Below are 16,190 nucleotides of genomic sequence, written 5' to 3'. Positions count from 1 at the left end.
GCGATTCGAGTGTACCTGATGTGATGTGCTGGGGTGATTATTATCATGCGTTCTGTGTTAGTACAGGGAGCTCGAGACTGTACCTCGAACCACATGTACTGACCTTCAAACCTCACTTTGAGAAGAACATGTGCACGGATTTGTCATTTCCCTTTCCTTTATTATCACTATTTTTTTAGTTCAGTTTTGGCGTTGTGTAAATATAACTTACTTTTTGAAGGAAAAAAATGAATACATTTACAGGTTATGCGCGCGAGTGTCGCGCGAGTTGTGCACGGACTTGCCGCTAACTAATTCCCATTCTCCTCGCGGCTTCGCGTCATCGCTCGTCATCGCTCGGTAAAGACGGGGTCGAGTGCGAGAATACCGCGTCAATGACGCGTGGAGGCCCCGCGGCAAGAACGCGGGAAACGGGTGAATACTTTCAGGCGGTACTGTACTGACCTTCAAACCTCACTTTGAGAAGAACATGTGCACGGATTTGTGATTTCCCTTTCCTTCATTTTTACTATTTTTTAGTTAAGTTTTGGCGTTGTGTCAAAATAACTTACTTTTTGAAGGGAAAATGAAAACATTTACAGGTTATGCGCGCGAGTGTCGCGCGAGTTGTGCACGGACTTGCCGCTAACTAATTTCCATTCTCCTCGCGGCTTCGCGTCATCGCTCGAGCGGCCGCTAAAGAGCGAAAATCTCGCCAGCTTCACAAACTAAAACATTAAACATCAGGGGCCTGATACAAAGTAATCAAAAAGGAAAGAAAAGCCCTCCTGTTTAACATTTTATAAGTCATACTGTACGGCAAGCCGCTATGGATTTGATGGTTTCTCCCTCTCTCGTCATCATTCTTCTCGCAGCCTCGCTGCTCGTTCCGCGCCACAAAAACCCACCGCTACGCAGTATAATACCCTCCGGTATACTCTCATATTCCTTCCTCTGAAATGTGGTTAGGCTGTTAATCTTGTTTATCGCAATCCTAGTGCTGTATTTTCGTTTGTGCTCCCTAGAGTAGTTTCGTCTTCAAAACAATCACCGTGTTTCAAAACACCTCAAGGTTTTTTTACGGGTACATCGACGGGAAAATAACTCAAACTCTATGAAACCATTACGTATGTCAAACAACTAGAGTTCGCTCCCCAAAGGAGAGTTTTGGAGCTACTTAAAAGTGTCATACTGTACTTAAATGAATGCTATACCTGTTTCGCACCCAATCCAGTTCGCTGGCACCCTGGTTCGCACCCCTGAACTCATTATAAACTTTCTATTTCGAGTTCACCTTCACCTTCAAATGGATTAAAGAACGAGAAATAAAAATGTTTTGTGTGATTCGGTTTTATCGTTATGCCCACAATGTTGTCAGAGAGATAAATTTTGGTACCTTGGTGGGTGCGAACTCGCTTTGGTGCCAAAACTCCAGCTACCCCGTAAATAATTCGGACGCTTACAATTTGGACGGCTAGAAATTCAGGACGGTTTTATTTTCAGACACCTTTTATATACGAAATTAATATCGTCCGAACTTTCTTGCAAGTAATTTTTTTGCAGGTATCGCGTAGCGCGTCCGGGTCGACATGAATAGCGGATTTTTTGTGAAGGGGAAATGCATGAAGGGAAGTCTGCCAGCGGGGCAGTTATTAGTTTAGGCGAGAGAAGGTAGGATGTCGCCAAATGCCGACAAATTTTGGAGACCAGTTGGAAAAGCTTGCTAATGCAACTAATGAAATAACCCAATTCTCGCTTAAATTCTCCCAAATTTAAGTCCATTCGTGGTACGTTATAACCCCTCTTCCTGCAGATAAGTCCGTGCGTTTATATTTATTAGCCAATGCCTTGAGTAGAGCTTGTTTTATGTTATGACATTAGAGTATACTTAAACATGTTCTGACGTTAATTTAACGACTGTTGAACTCGCTTTTTTCGCATCTTTTTGTTTTAGTGTTTCACAATGAAGGAAATTTTGTATGTAACAAACATATTTGACGTACATCTTTCTAAATACATGTATGAATCCAAACATTTTGAAAGGTACCTTCCCCCTGCCCATCCACCCCTCCCCCACTACCCCACCCAAGTCACGGTCATTTAAAGGAGCTCAGTCACGGTATTTTGAGTTTTTTGGCCACGTACAAAAATACCTTTACATTGGAGGAAACCTCAAAATAGTGGCTTACTAAGATAGAAAAACCCCAAAGAGATAACAACAAAAGCATAAAGGAACAAGGATGGTTAAAGATGGAGAAGACTAACACGGATTGCAAACGACGAACTTGAAAAGTTTAGGCTAATATGTTTCAAGATGCGCAAATCGTGACTTAGCTACTTTATGGGAGATTCTTGCAAAAAAAAAGAAAAGAAAAAGCGATGATACATGTCAATGAAATAATACATTCTACGGTACAGCAATAAAAATCACCTGGATAAGTAATCATCTGTTTACAGTTGTTAAAAGTTTAACCATCACGATGCCTTTCATGACTCATTTGTTTTGACCGAAGTTTATGATGCATAATTAATTTCTCGTTTTTAAAATAATCTGATTTTGTGACTTAAAAAAGGTATCTTCTCTCGCTTGTGTGAGTTCTTTGCTGTCCAGTGCAAAGATTATTTTTTAACCGTCCGTTTTTTTTCCAATAGTTTCCATTCCTCCACTCAGATTAGTACAGTGTCGAGGGCCTGGATGGAGTTTGCCTGATAGATGTGAATCGGCCATATTCGTATTCTCGGTACTGGACTGGAACTAGCTTACACTGCAGGCTCGTGCGGGAGAATATCACAAAAAGGGATAAATGCTATTCGAATTGGAAAAAGACTCCCCACGTTAGCCTCAATTGCAAACTAGTTCCAGTCCAATACCGAGGATACGAATATTGTCTATTGGCCAACATTTTAAGGTCATTCCGCTGAAATAGAACCTGCACCGAGATTTTTGTGAAATTTTGCCTATCGATTGTTTATATTACATGAACTTAAATTTTGAAATAAAAATGGTGTCCCCATGTTCGTTTAGGAGCAAAAGCACCTTGTTGATACCATATAAATCCTTATAACAGCACCATGATTGTAATTACAATTGCTTGCTAAATTCTCGTTTCCGACGATTGCTTTTCGTTCTACACTGAGAATTGGTCCATATTTATTTTACACAGAGAAATTTATTGCTCAATTCAAAACAACAGGAAAAAATGATAGGTCACCATACTCGTTTGCGAGAAAATGACGATTTACCTCTATGGCGAGGTCCAGCTGTAAAGAAAAAGCCGCCATTTTTTAATGCGCGCGCGCTAATCACGCGTGAAATTATGCGCAGTGGGGATGCGCAATGCAATACTGGGAATGACCTTAACTGTCAGCGGGGAAATGAGGCGTTTTTGAACTGATAGCTCAGAATAAGGCTAAATTTCAAACTGGTAGCTGAAGACTTGCCAAGAATTTTACGACAAACTGAGATTCCAGCGACATCATCCAGGCCCTTAGTTTTTGCTGTTCGATAAAATAATGCGCTGCTAGTTTTTGCAATCTCCAAAAATCACAACAAGTTACCATTTCCAAAGATATTCTGAGGATCCACTGCCTGCTTGACACCTCGTAACATATCGATACCCACATCGGAAATGGTTTGACGAAGCCACTTCTTCCTCAGTTTACCAACACCGTGATGATGAGACAAGCTTCCACCATTGGCAAGAACTTCATCTCGAGCAGCACTCTCTACTTTATCATACAACTCCAGCGGATTGGCGAGCCCGTGATAATTGAAGCCAAAATAGAAATACACGCATGCGCCGGCGTCGTAGGTCTGGGTCACGCGGCACGTGGCCAAGGGAGGGTACTTGATCCCAAGCTCCGCGCATTTTCGCTTCAGCGCTTCTTTCACGTTGCGACACAGATCTGTGACTCGGTCCCAAGGCACGGATGTCTCAAACGACTCGGCGAGGAAATGATGCTGAAAGCCAAGGTCCCTGAGGTAGGCGATTACAAAGGTCAGCATATATCCTCTCTGGCCATTCTCTTCACCAGCTGGGATCCCACGAAACTGAGAGGCAATTTCGTAAATTCTCCTTTGTTGATCGGCTACTTGCTGCTTGTCCCCTTCAAACAGTAGGGTGGCCACCGCTATCTGGTGAGGGTCGAAGCCTTTAAACTTGGTCAGGTAGACAGCTTTTAAACCATCAATGAACGACTTGAAATACGATCCGCCCTCAGGTTTTAAAGCTTGCCCAAATACGAACTGTTCATTATCTATCAAGCGAATTGATGCTGGAGCACAGCGCTGTTTGGCAATCTCTCTCACACAGGCAACTCCGATATCAAACGTTGGGAACACTACGGAACCATACACCTTACACTGGGGCAGCGGACGTATTCGCAGGCTCACTTCGGTGACCACTCCCAGCATTCCCTCCGAGCCTAGAATGAAGTGGTGGATATCCGGGCCTGTGGACATCCGGGGAACTTGGCAGCTTTTCTCCACGGTCCCTCGTGGCGTCACCATACGCACGCGCACTAGAATGTCTTCAATGTTGCCATAGATGTTCTTCTTCATACCGGAGGCACGTGTAGCTACCCAGCCTCCCAGAGAGCTGAACTCCAGTGAGTCAGGCTCGTGTCCAATACAGAGGCCCCTGGCATTCATCTGAAAAAGACGAACCGTCAAAGTATTAACTGTTATAGCCCCAGAGATCACCAGTCTCCCCCCAAAAAAGGGAGCAAAATAAAGATGGGCGTTACCTTGCATGATAAAGGAACAGAGAGAGAGACAAGACGGTTCTTTCCTTGCTCTAAGAAGGGTCAGACGTAACAAACCGATGAGGTTAGTTATGTCTGGTAAGGAAGTGCAAAAATTCTTCAGGAGAAAAAAAGATTCATTGAAAAAAATTATGTCAGGGCTGAAGCTAACGCAGGGGCAACGGGGGGCACTTTGTTTCTTAACATGCTTATCACAATTCCAAAATTTAAAAAAATGGGTTTCACCAAGCTTTTTTTTGTCATGATCATACTAATTTTTAAAAATCATAACAGAAGTTCTGACTAGCGTGTTCAAACTTACTTAAAATACTAATACTACTTGGATAAAAAAGGTAGCTAAAACTACATATTACTGACCTGTCTTTCCAGTTCTTGCCCAATAATTCCTGCCTCAATATGAGCCACTAAGTTTTCCTCATCAACCCAAAGAATCTTTTTCATCTCTGTCATGTCTAAGGATACAATCATTCTCTTCTCTGCAACTGGACATTCAAGTGCATTGGACACACTGGTACCACCCCCAAAAGGAATAATGCAGACATTATGCTCCACCGCCAGTCGAACAATTTCCTCCACATCCTTGTGACAGCTCGGCCATATGACAATATCAGGAATCCTGTGGAGCATACCATGGCGCAGCTCAAATATCTCATGACAAGTGTGCCCGTGACCATGAAAGAGCCTTACATGGGGATCCAGAGTAAACTGCACTGCTGTTTCTTTGATACGGTCCAGGAATGGTTGGTTTAGCTGCGCACTTGGTATAGTGCTTGGATCAGGGAGAGGCTTGGATGGAGAAGTAATACTTACATCAGCATGGCACTCTTTTGTAAACCACTGCACTAATTTCGGGAAAGAGTGTCCTCCAAGTATATAACGAGAACCCGTGAACTGAGCCTGCCCATCCTTGATTAGAAACTGCGAATCACTGTACCCCCAGCCATTCCACTTGAGAATATCCTGTCTGCCAGGATTCTTGTTTCCAGACTCTGGTTTTGCTTCTGGTGATATGCCTGCACAATTTTGTGTGGACGCAGTTGTTTGATTAGACTCATCCAAGTGGCCTGCTATTATTTTAAGTCTCCTATTGCTACTCATCTTGTACTAGGTTGTTGATGATATTCTGTGTAAAAAGTAGAAATTGAAATTTAACTCTCTTTTTAGAGCAGTTTACCAAAGAAGGGAGGTAGGTAAAGTCTGCATACAAGCCTAGAGACCCATCAGGCTGGAGCTTATCCTGGTTTCTGTAGCATGAGGCAGCTCCCCTCAGCGTTAAATTCACTAGTACTCATTTATACACTTAGTGGAGAGAGGCACTATAAGAGTTAAGTGTATTCCCCAAGAACACAACACAATGTCAGGCTGGCCAGGGCTCAAAGCTGGACCTCTCAATCTGGAGACAAGCGCACTAACCATGAGGCCACCACGCTTTCCAAAGTAATTCACATTATTTTGCTTTGGTTTTGCATTATGCCGTCACACCATTGGTTTAAAAAACACCTGCCTCTTGGTCATCCATTCAAAAGTAAAACAAAACCCAGTTGTGACCAGGTCATGTGTGTTATCTTATCTGTCACGTCTGCAATTTGTATTTACTTTGCATTTTGATTTTTTCGCTGGATTATCTGAATCCTTTGTGATTGGCCAGAGTGATAACTTTGGTTTTCATTTTATGACACTCAATTGAAAACTGCTAAAAAAAATTATAAACAATTAAAAGAACTATACAATGTGCAGTGTTCTGCTGAGGACTAGAAACCCCTACCCTGTCACAGACCAATTATTGGTCTGTGACAGGGTAGGGGTGTATATTCTAATTTTTATTAGTATCATGCTCTCAGTTTGCCCAAGATGCACAGCATTGCACATAACCCTTTTGCCAACCTTTCTATACATAGCCTGAGAAAACATGAATCCTTCTATCCTCACTTCCAGCCGCAACTTCCAACAGAGATTAAAGGTAAAAATAACAATGATTATTATATGTAGCTTCACAGTTGAGATCTGTGTTCTTACTCTTACTACCAGACCACTGTACTGTTCAAATCTTAAATACCTCTCTTTGAGCTACAGGAAGTGGCATGCACTTGAAATCTAGTCCTAAACACATCATGAAAAATCATGGAAAGCATAATGATTTGATGTCAAAATGTTCAGGTTTAGCAGACCAGTTATGCAAACTGACTTTTGCACCCAAATTACAACACAGTTGTTATTGTGTTACTGACTTGTCAAAATGTTTTCAGTAAGTGGAAATTGTTGCTTGAGGGGAATTTATTTCGAATTCTACTCAGAGAATTTTACGACATCAACTATCATCTTCTATTGTTCACCACCAAATTTTCTCCACTTCTTATTGGTTTATAGTCTCCTTCACAGCCGTTATTAGGGTTGTCACATAATGCTTCTCCCCCATGTGACAGTGTTCATCGGCAGAGAGAGACTATCACATTTGCACATTTGCCCTCGATGCTTCACTTCTCAGGCAAATATTGGTTTAAAGAACATCAAATTTCCGAGGGGCAACGATCAGCCAATAGTTCCTCTAAAGAAACACTCTATTGATTGCTTAAATAGAAACTGAGAGCAGATAATCTTGCTGTTATTCAAACTCGAAACAGAAGGCCAAACAATATACAGAAAACCTCACCACAAAGTTACAAAACTCAAATCAAAATTCTCACTTATCCTGGGTTAGCTTAATCGGGCTTTGAAGAACCTGGCCCAGGAGCTCCACTTTTAAGCTTGGCTAAATCTATATATTATGATTCTTGAGCTGGCTTGTGGAAGAAATTTAGTAGTGAACTATAAAGCAAGAGGGTGTGTTTACATTACGGTTAGCCTAAATAGTGCTCCATTTAGCCTAAATAGCACTCAGGTTAGCCTAAATATCACTGACTTGAGAATGGCTAGCTCTCAACAATTGTACAGGTAACCCTTTTAGACACCCATTTTGTCATTTCGCCATTGCGTGTTTCAAACACACCCCAATAAAGACAATAGCGTGTTTATGTAAAGGTTTATGTCTGACGGTCCCCCCTTGGAAATGTGATGTTCTTCAAAGTAGCACATTTGCCCTTGATGCTTCGCTTCTCAGGCAAATATTGGTTTAAAGAACATCACATTTCCGCGGGACAACTATCAGCCGATTGTTCCTCGACAGAAACACCCTATTGATTGTTTAAATGGGAAACTGAGAGCGAATAATCCTGCTGTTAAATTCGTTTGTGGAAATAAAATTGTGTTAATTTACTGTTAGAGTATGTAAATATTGTACATGACTTCCAGCTAACGGGAAAAAAAGAATATTTAGACATCAAGATTAATTCCTTCTAGTTCCGATTAAAGCTGTGTGTATTCAACACAAAGGATTAAAGCTGTGTGTATTCAAAAATCGGGTTGATTTATTTTGTGTGGTGTGACATGTCTATTGTAGACAAAAGAAATCAACGCACTGTTTTTACGTTTAACGAGCATACCAAACACCGCAAAATGATAAAAACATCCTTGGAACATTTTACACCATTCCATACAGAAATAAGATATTGCAAATTCTGCAAATATCCCGAAATCAATAAGCTACGGTCCGTTGAAGTTGAATGATAAGCGCTGTCACGCAGGCCAAGCTACCTGCAAATTGCGCTCAATAGCCTCTTAGGATGACACCTAAAACAAGTACTAAGACATCTAATTGCTCCACAAAAACTCTCAAACTCACCTTTCTAAAAAGCGTTGAATCTCAAGCTTCGCGACAGCGAAAACGTGGTTTTATCAGGTGATCGAAAGGTGACCGATGATCAGGAGGCCATCGACCAAAAGATTTGCGAAACAAAACCGCGGTCAGCTGGGGCGAGAAAAAGAACACGTGCCATTTCCATGCTAGCGGGAGGACAAATATGGAGGAAGCGGCTTCGTCCAAGAAACAAAGCAAATGTCGCCCGTCACAGAATTCCCAAAAGATCGCCAAGGGACATGTACACGCCCTACAGTGTCTTAACAGAATGGAAGAGTTTAGAGCGAGCGAAATCCTTTGTGATGTTGCTCTGGAGAGTAGCGACGGAGCACTTTTCAAAGTGCACAAACTTGTTTTGGCTTCTTGTAGTTCATACTTTCAAGCAATGTTCACCAATGAAATGAGAGAATCGAAAGAGGAAAAAATCAAGATGGCCTTGGACTCGCATGTCTTGAAAGTTTTGGTCGAATTTGCGTACACGTGCAAGATGGAACTGAAATCTCTGGCTGATGTCAAAGCTGTGCTTGTGGCCGCGAACATGTTGTTGTTCTCCGGTGCGGAAACTATTTGCGTGGAATTTATCACGAAGAAAATCAACACCAGGAACTGTGTTGACATCATATCATTTGCAGAGGTGATATCAAGTGAGGAATTGTCAAGAAATGCGTTTGAATTCATGGAAAAAAATTTTGTGGAAATAAGCTCTCATAAAGGTACTGCAAAGGGTCTGGGTCGGGTGGGGGATTGGACGTGGAGGGGTGGACTGGGCTGGGATTTTTGTCCATTTTAAATGCTATAACTACCAAGTGTGACCCAAGGGTGCACGGGTCTAGTTGTAGAGGAGAGGTCTGTGAGAATGCATCTCTGAACAAGGCAACTGCGAATTATTATTTCTTCAGTTGGTGGGGTATAGGGGTGAGGGTTACACCCTCCTCACCTCCCCCCTCCTCCCTGGATCTGCTCTGCATTTCTCATCCCTCCACCATATGAGATCATTACTTAGTTTTTTAATTACAAAAATCTAACCCCAGTAGGTGGTGCAAAAATTGGGTGCCTATCACTACCACAGGCAGCATTTTCATCTAAACTCCTCTTACTTTGGCAAATTCCAAAATGCTCAAACCTCCACACACCCCCCCCCCCCGCCACTTGTTGCCCTTGGAATTCCACACTTCTCAAATTCCCCCCCCCCTCCACCCCTATCACCACCACCTTTCCAGCCATTCTCCACCTCAAGCCTTCAGAATTCCATAATCATTCAAACCCCTGTCAAGAATTGCGGCTTTTTCGATTTGAAAAGCCCACTACCTTTTTTTTATTAAATCATTAAACTAGCCTACAATCTAGTACATGAAACTCTGTTGCTTTGTTTGCCTTTTATTTGATCTCAGTCTGAAGGGTAAGCCAGGTTCCAAGGAAACAAAATCCAAGGGCATGAAAGGAAAGGGGAGTGTTTATTGGACTGGATTCTGAAAGCATTGCTACCCGTGTTATGGCTATGGCTATTTTCTGGAACCACAGGAGATACAAGTAGAGCTGTGGTTTAACAGTACGATTTGGAGATAAATCTGAAAACAAACACCTTTTTCAACCCTCAAAACATAACTGAAATAATTAAGGCTATGTTACTGTTGCACATTTATCCCTGCAAACTTATGACCAGAGAAATTACTAGAATTGACAATTTTAAGTCCAGAAAATTGCTTTCCCCTCTCTCATTTTTATCCTTGAGTGTGCCCTTAGCTTAGTGATCAATGCTGGCCAATGCATGGCAAGTGTATGATCATGGAATGTTAATTGAAATTGAGGGTTCAAAATATTCTGGGAAATGCAGACAGCCTCTGACCACTTTTGGTCTTTGAAATACTATTTTAGAACAATTTTATTCCACCATTAACCAACGAAGTTATTATTGATGAATAATTTGACAACATGAACTGTTTGAGTTGTTTTTCACCAGTGGCAGTTTTATATATAGAAATGATGAGAAATGACAGTAATTTCTTTATCTCCAGGTTTCCTCTCCTTACCTACAAGCCTCATGAAGAAACTTGTCTCTTCAGAAAACCTTAACATTTCCTGCAATGAAGAAGGAGTTCTAAAGTTTGTTTTGGATTGGGTTAATCACGATCTAGCCAACAGACTTGAACATTGTCCAGACGTCATGAAAAATGTACGACTTCCTCTCATTCCAAGAAATCTTTTGATCAACTTTTTGGGGTCAGAATTTGAAGAACTTAAAAAAACTGGTGAGTGTCACATTTTCCTGGAAAATTAGGAAGTGCCCTATTGGGTAACAAAGTTGTTTTCCCTGCAATTATGCTGAAATGGATTAATAATTTTGTTTACAGAAGTTTCTCTCAGTTAGATCTTCCTTGAGACTGTGCAGGAGACACTTATATTATTCTCTTTTCTCACTGATCTGGCAGACGTGAGATCATTTTTTCAGAAGAAAACTGTAACTTTTGTCATTTGCAACAAATGTTGAAGAAAATTATTGTCTAGTATACAGCTTCTTCCAACAAAGAAGTAACATTAAAAAAATAATAATAAAACTGATACTATTATGTTTGATACTTTACCACAAAGTATAAATGACCTATGATGAAAACATAATCATGTGATTGTAGCCTCTATCACTGATGGATGTAATTCTTAAACGCCTTTAAATTGTACCTTTTTGGTATGCTTTGGCTGCATATCAGGTGAATTGGGTCAAATCAAATCTTCAATTAAATTTATTACAGCTCAGTGGCCAAAGTTGAGTATCAGTAATCATTTTTTTGATTAAAATGACTTGGACCCTTTGCATTATGCTCTGTACAGGTTGTGATGCTCTTGTTGAAGAGATTAACTCTTATCAGCTTCATCCCGAGAAAAGGACCATCATTAATACACAGCGCACACAGCCTAGACACAGAACTCCTAAAAAACTGTGTGTGATTGGGGGCTTATCTGGATTTGACAGTCCTGACAGATATTTAAATCGTGCAGATTACTTTTACTTGGAGGACGAAGAGAAATGGCAAGAAATGGCACCCATGTGTGTTGCACGAGAATCTGCAGGTATAAGACAAAGTATTGTGATAAGAAGCTAATAAATATAACTGGAAAACTCTCTAGATTTAAGCAATTCATTTTCAAGGTTAGAAGACAAAATTTTCCTTTTACTGATATCTATAAATTAGGTTTGGGATGTTCGTGTCACTGGAACCGCATGTCTCACTTAGCCAGAAGGACCTTAGCACAAGAAAAAGATGGCAAGAAAAAAGTGTTTCTGGAGATAACTCAATGCTGGTTTCCTTCCTTTTCTGGTTCACTCCAACCAAAATCATTCAAATTCTACAGTTTAAGACCTCAACAACTTTGGATGAATGGAAAATTCCAGCCATGTGTTTCCATCTGGATGACTTCACTGAAAATTGTCCCCATAAGCCGGATTTCCTTGTTTTTGTACACCACTCTTCAAATCTACGTGTAGCACCTTTCATAGAAGCTGTTTGGGTTTGTCACATTCCCCCAGAGTTGAGTGAGGGACCCAAAGTTTGTCCATGTAGGAGGCTACGTTATTCCTTAAACCAACAAACCACACTTACATCAAAAAAACCTGTTTTACTTCTTAGCTGTTGTCAATCTCAGTGGTCTGATCTTTGTCATTGGTGGAGTCAGTTTCAGTGCAAACCTCAGCTCTGTTGAATGCTACAACCCTCAGCTGGACTCCTGGACTGAAATGCCGCCTCTTAAATACTGCAAGGGACAGGTGGCAGGCACTGTTCTCAGTGGGTGTGTCTATGTGATTGGTGGAAGCGACGATCATCTTAGAGAGGGACTGAAGACGGTGGAGAAGTATAACCCAATCACCAATGACTGGGAAGTGGTCACGCCCATGCGCATGGGTCGAGGGGCACTGGGTATGTATTGAGTGCATTTCATGTTAAATTCTTCATTGAAAGTGTGATCCAGTGATAATAATTTTTAAACGTTGGATAATGATTCTTGACATATGGGGGTCTCCTGATCTCTTTTAGTTTTCTGGGGGTCCTTTCCAAAGGTCAATTTCTTATTTCTTTTCATGGAAACAGACTGGCCTGTTAGGTTCGATTTTGGCTACCACTGCCAAGATCTTGTAATGAAGAATAGAAATTGCGGTAGACAGGATGGAGGAGAAGTGAAAATGTTTTTTAGAGTGTCTATCAGGTTAAGTCGTTATTTGTGGGGTGAGCTTAAAGCTTCCCCCCAAACCCACTCCCTGCATCACTACTCTCCCGCAGGAGAACCCGCCGTACAACATTGAATATGGTGTTCAAAGGATTCTATAAAAGCCAGAATTACTGTCATCCTCCTAGGTGTAGCCACTCTTGAAGGGAAGATCTACGCGTGTGGGGGAGCCAACTTCAACTTTGCGTTCTCCTCAGTCGAAGTCTACGATCAACAAAAGAACCGCTGGACGTCCTCTTCTCCCATGAAAAGAGCGCGCGCTTTTCACGACGTGGTTGTGGCGCACGGATTTCTGTACGCGCTTGGCGGCGCTGAAATGCAGAATGGCCAACTAGCAAACATTCAAGCCTCGGCGGAGAGATTCTGTTCGCGTACAAATCAATGGACGGTTATAAAATCTCTGTATGTGCCCTGCTGGGGAGTCAGGGCAGTGGCTAATGAGAGACCACGTGACCATGAGGTAGACGTGTATATAGTTGGATCGTTTGTCGTGGACTCGGGTTATGGCGCTGTAGCTAAACTTAGTATCGGTGCTGATGACTCGCATATGCTGACGCACATTCCATACTTTGACGAGCCTTCACCTAGGATACAGGCCGGGGTTGTAATTTTGCCGTGGATATGATAACAACAGTGGAGAGAGACCAAGACATAAGGCGAGGTTCTCGCCGCAAGGCAAAATTCCTTTTAAAATGCGCGGGAGTTCTCGTCTTCTATTTTCGTCTTCTTTTTTCGTATCGCATGTCTTTACCAGTCGAGGTATCGTTTGGCACTATAAGCAAAGAAGTTTTAACTTTCAACTTTCAACTTAACTTGTAATCAACTTTTATAATTTAGTTGGTGCGATGTCTTAATGATTTTACCGACTTAATACATGTAGATGTAGGTGGAATTTAATAATACCGTTGCACTGTTCTGATGGTGTAGATGGTAGCTGAAGGTTTCGCATCCACCGAGTTCGCACTCACATCGATTCAACTAGCTATCAAGTTCACCCTAGATTAGTGGGCATAATGAAACAAAATCACTCAAAACATGTTTATTTCTCGTTTTTTAATCCAATGACCGCGGAGCTAACTCGAAAAAGGTAGAGGCGAACTCGAAATAGGAAGTTTAAAATGAGTTCAGGGGTGCGAACTCGATTGGGTGCGAAACAGGAAGCATTCGTTTAGATTGATCAGGCGCGATCAAAGCATTCAATGTAGCTCTTATTTGTCTGCTTGTTTTATAACGATATCTTTTTAAGGGCCACATGAAGTTTGTGTTACGTCCAGATTTAGCGCTTCATTTCAAGTTTTCTGACGAGTATCCCCGCTCGTTTAATTTGGGATTTCCTCGGCGCGTCCATGGTAAGGTTTGGTGTGCGACGACTTGATCCGTGTGCTCCTGGCTGTGAAAACGATGTCATCAAAACCACTCGTAAACTATCCTGTACAATTTTCCTCTTTCTTTGGTTCTGTTCGCTTTTTTGTTCGTTTAACAGCTAGCCTGGATATCAGTCTGAAAGGCCGCTTGGCAATTCTCACTTTCCTGTAAGTCATTTTATACTTTCAAGCTTCTTGAATCTCGCTGGACGATCCTTGACAGAAGACAGTCACCTTATCTAGTCTAATGTCAGTAATCCAAACTTGTGTGCTGTTCAGTCCATTTCCCTGCGGAAATTTTCAGTGTTCCTTAGCTTCCCGTCCACTTTCGAAGGTCATCCGTTAGATGTGGTTTTTCTGCGGAATGTCCTTGTGCAATAGAGATAACAATATTTCGAGGATACTAAAACAACTAATATTTAATTGACTCGAACGTTCAGTCAGTCATTACCTGTCACTCAAATGACTCGAGGTCGATCCTTTGATTACCAAGAAAGTTTTCTGTGTCCCAATGAGTTGCCATTAATCGGATACCTGTGTTTGCGCAAAGAACTCTGGGATTGTCAGGGGGCAAACACTGTTAGTCGCTAGAAGGAAATGTATGGCGAAAAGTTGTTTCGAGGTACAAGAAAACGATTCTTGAGAGAGATTAACGCTTTTTGGCCGTTGTTTTTATCGCGAATGGATTTGGGCAATGTTGATATGTGAAATATGTAAGTTTTTGTTTGAATAACCGTGAAATATGTGACAAAATCTACCGATAAACTCTGTTGCTTGCGTGAGGTTTATTGTGAAATTTACATCGCGTAATGGTCTGAAAATATTACAAATTATTTAGGTATAAATCGAGAGGAAATAACCCAGTAAAGCCTTTTAAGTTGTGTACAGGCTACTTTTAGCTTTTTTGAAAGCTCAGTCATACAAATAATACTGGAAATAAGCCCGGTGGCGATCATTGTACTGTCTGGGGGTGATTTAACGACAAATGAGTCCGCGCGACTCATGCTGTGTGGCTATTGTGTTGCTCAAAGCCTTTGTTTTGCTTTTACAAGTACGTATTTCAGTGATTTTCCCTTTCTATAACAGATTAAGGGTGGCTCCTTGAATATATCTCTGAGTATTTGTATTTAAAAGTGCCATTTGTGCGTGATTATGCTTTCCAAAGTTTGGTATTGATGGTTGAGTGAAATTGCCCGACACTAAGGGTAGTAGTTCCTTCTGCAATTTTCGATTTCTGTTTTAGAGCTTCTTTTCTGTCTTTATATTTAACTTCTTGGAGGGTCTTCTCTACCATTTGCGCCGGGTAGCCTCTCGAGATCAGGCATGTATTGAAATTTTCAATATTCTCTTCAATGTATTTCACAATAACCCTCACGCAAGCAAAAGGGAGTTTATCGGTAAATTTTGTCACTTATTTCACGGTTATTCAAAAAAAACTTACATTTTCCATGTATCAACATTACCAAAATCCATTTGCGATAAAATAACGGCGAAAAAGCTTTGATCTCTCCCCAAAACCATGTTTTCGGGCGTCGAAACAACTTTTCGCCTTACATTTCCTTCTAGCGACTTGCAATGTTTGCCCCCTGACGATCCCAGAGTTCTTTGCGCAAACACGGGTATCCGATTACTGGCAACTCATTCATTCACAGGATCTGAGGTTCAAAGGGAGTGATAAAGGTGTAATTTCCCCTTACGATATTCATACACTGCCTTGCAGAACGAAACGAGAATTCAGTAATTAATCCGCATCAAAGGGACTATAAGAGTTACCGTAAGTCAGAACTGCTCCGAATCCATTTTGATATTGTTTAGTAAAGGAACAAGTTTTAGGATGACTGTTTCTTTTTGGTCAACAGAGAAGATAGAGATCTTAAACCATTGTAATTTCATTAAATGGATACTTCTGTCCGTAATAGGAAGGTCGCGGATACTGACTTCATCGTTTTTGCGTTGCTTTCATTTAATATACAGATCGGCTTATTTATATGCTTGAGTTCCCGTTTACAGTACAAATATTTACGCGTTTCTTTATATGGTTATCGTTAGTGTTCTTGGAAGTAAATTTATCAACTGTTTGTTCAATCGTTTATTTCATTTGTATTTTGTGCTGAAATTCATGGTTGTATTTT

General features: G+C 41.2%; 2 protein-coding genes across 2 annotated transcripts; one reads left to right on the top strand and one right to left on the bottom strand.

The window, feature by feature from the left end:
- Positions 1-6: 6 nt before the first annotated feature.
- On the bottom strand, positions 7-8,550 carry LOC145490311 (alkyldihydroxyacetonephosphate synthase, peroxisomal-like). Its single transcript, XM_081469437.1, has 3 exons — positions 8,462-8,550; positions 5,101-5,866; positions 7-4,630 (listed from the first exon to the last, which is right to left on the bottom strand). The coding sequence occupies exons 2-3, from the start codon at positions 5,839-5,841 to the stop codon at positions 3,524-3,526; spliced, it is 1,848 nt and encodes a 615-aa protein (XP_081325563.1). The 5' UTR covers positions 5,842-5,866; positions 8,462-8,550; the 3' UTR covers positions 7-3,523.
- An 89-nt stretch (positions 8,551-8,639) lies between these two features.
- LOC145490312 (kelch-like protein 12) lies at positions 8,640-16,150 on the top strand. Its single transcript, XM_081469438.1, has 5 exons — positions 8,640-9,189; positions 10,492-10,725; positions 11,303-11,542; positions 12,100-12,387; positions 12,823-16,150. Exons 1-5 carry the CDS (start codon positions 8,640-8,642, stop codon positions 13,317-13,319), a joined length of 1,809 nt encoding a protein of 602 aa, XP_081325564.1. The 3' UTR covers positions 13,320-16,150.
- The last annotated feature ends 40 nt before the right edge of the window (positions 16,151-16,190 follow it).

This window comes from Orbicella franksi, chromosome 6, assembly GCF_964199315.1.
Source record: "Orbicella franksi chromosome 6, jaOrbFran1.1, whole genome shotgun sequence".
NCBI classification, from domain to species: Eukaryota; Metazoa; Cnidaria; class Anthozoa; order Scleractinia; family Merulinidae; genus Orbicella; species Orbicella franksi.
Note: the sequence above shows the minus strand (reverse complement) of the source record. Positions and strands in the feature narration are given on the sequence as shown.

What these genes read in the sequence shown, in the direction of transcription:
- LOC145490312 (XM_081469438.1), top strand. Translation starts at nt 8,640, where the DNA reads ATGGAGGAAGCGGCTTCGTCCAAGAAACAAAGCAAATGTCGCCCGTCA. An exon ending in GGAAATAAGCTCTCATAAAG is followed by an intron (nt 9,190 to 10,491) that starts GTACTGCAAAGG and finishes CTTTATCTCCAG; the next exon opens with GTTTCCTCTCCTTACCTACA. An exon ending in TGAAGAACTTAAAAAAACTG is followed by an intron (nt 10,726 to 11,302) that starts GTGAGTGTCACA and finishes TGCTCTGTACAG; the next exon opens with GTTGTGATGCTCTTGTTGAA.
- LOC145490311 (XM_081469437.1), bottom strand. Translation starts at nt 5,841, where the DNA reads ATGAGTAGCAATAGGAGACTTAAAATAATAGCAGGCCACTTGGATGAG. An exon ending in GGCAAGAACTGGAAAGACAG is followed by an intron (nt 4,631 to 5,100) that starts GTCAGTAATATG and finishes CGTCTTTTTCAG; the next exon opens with ATGAATGCCAGGGGCCTCTG.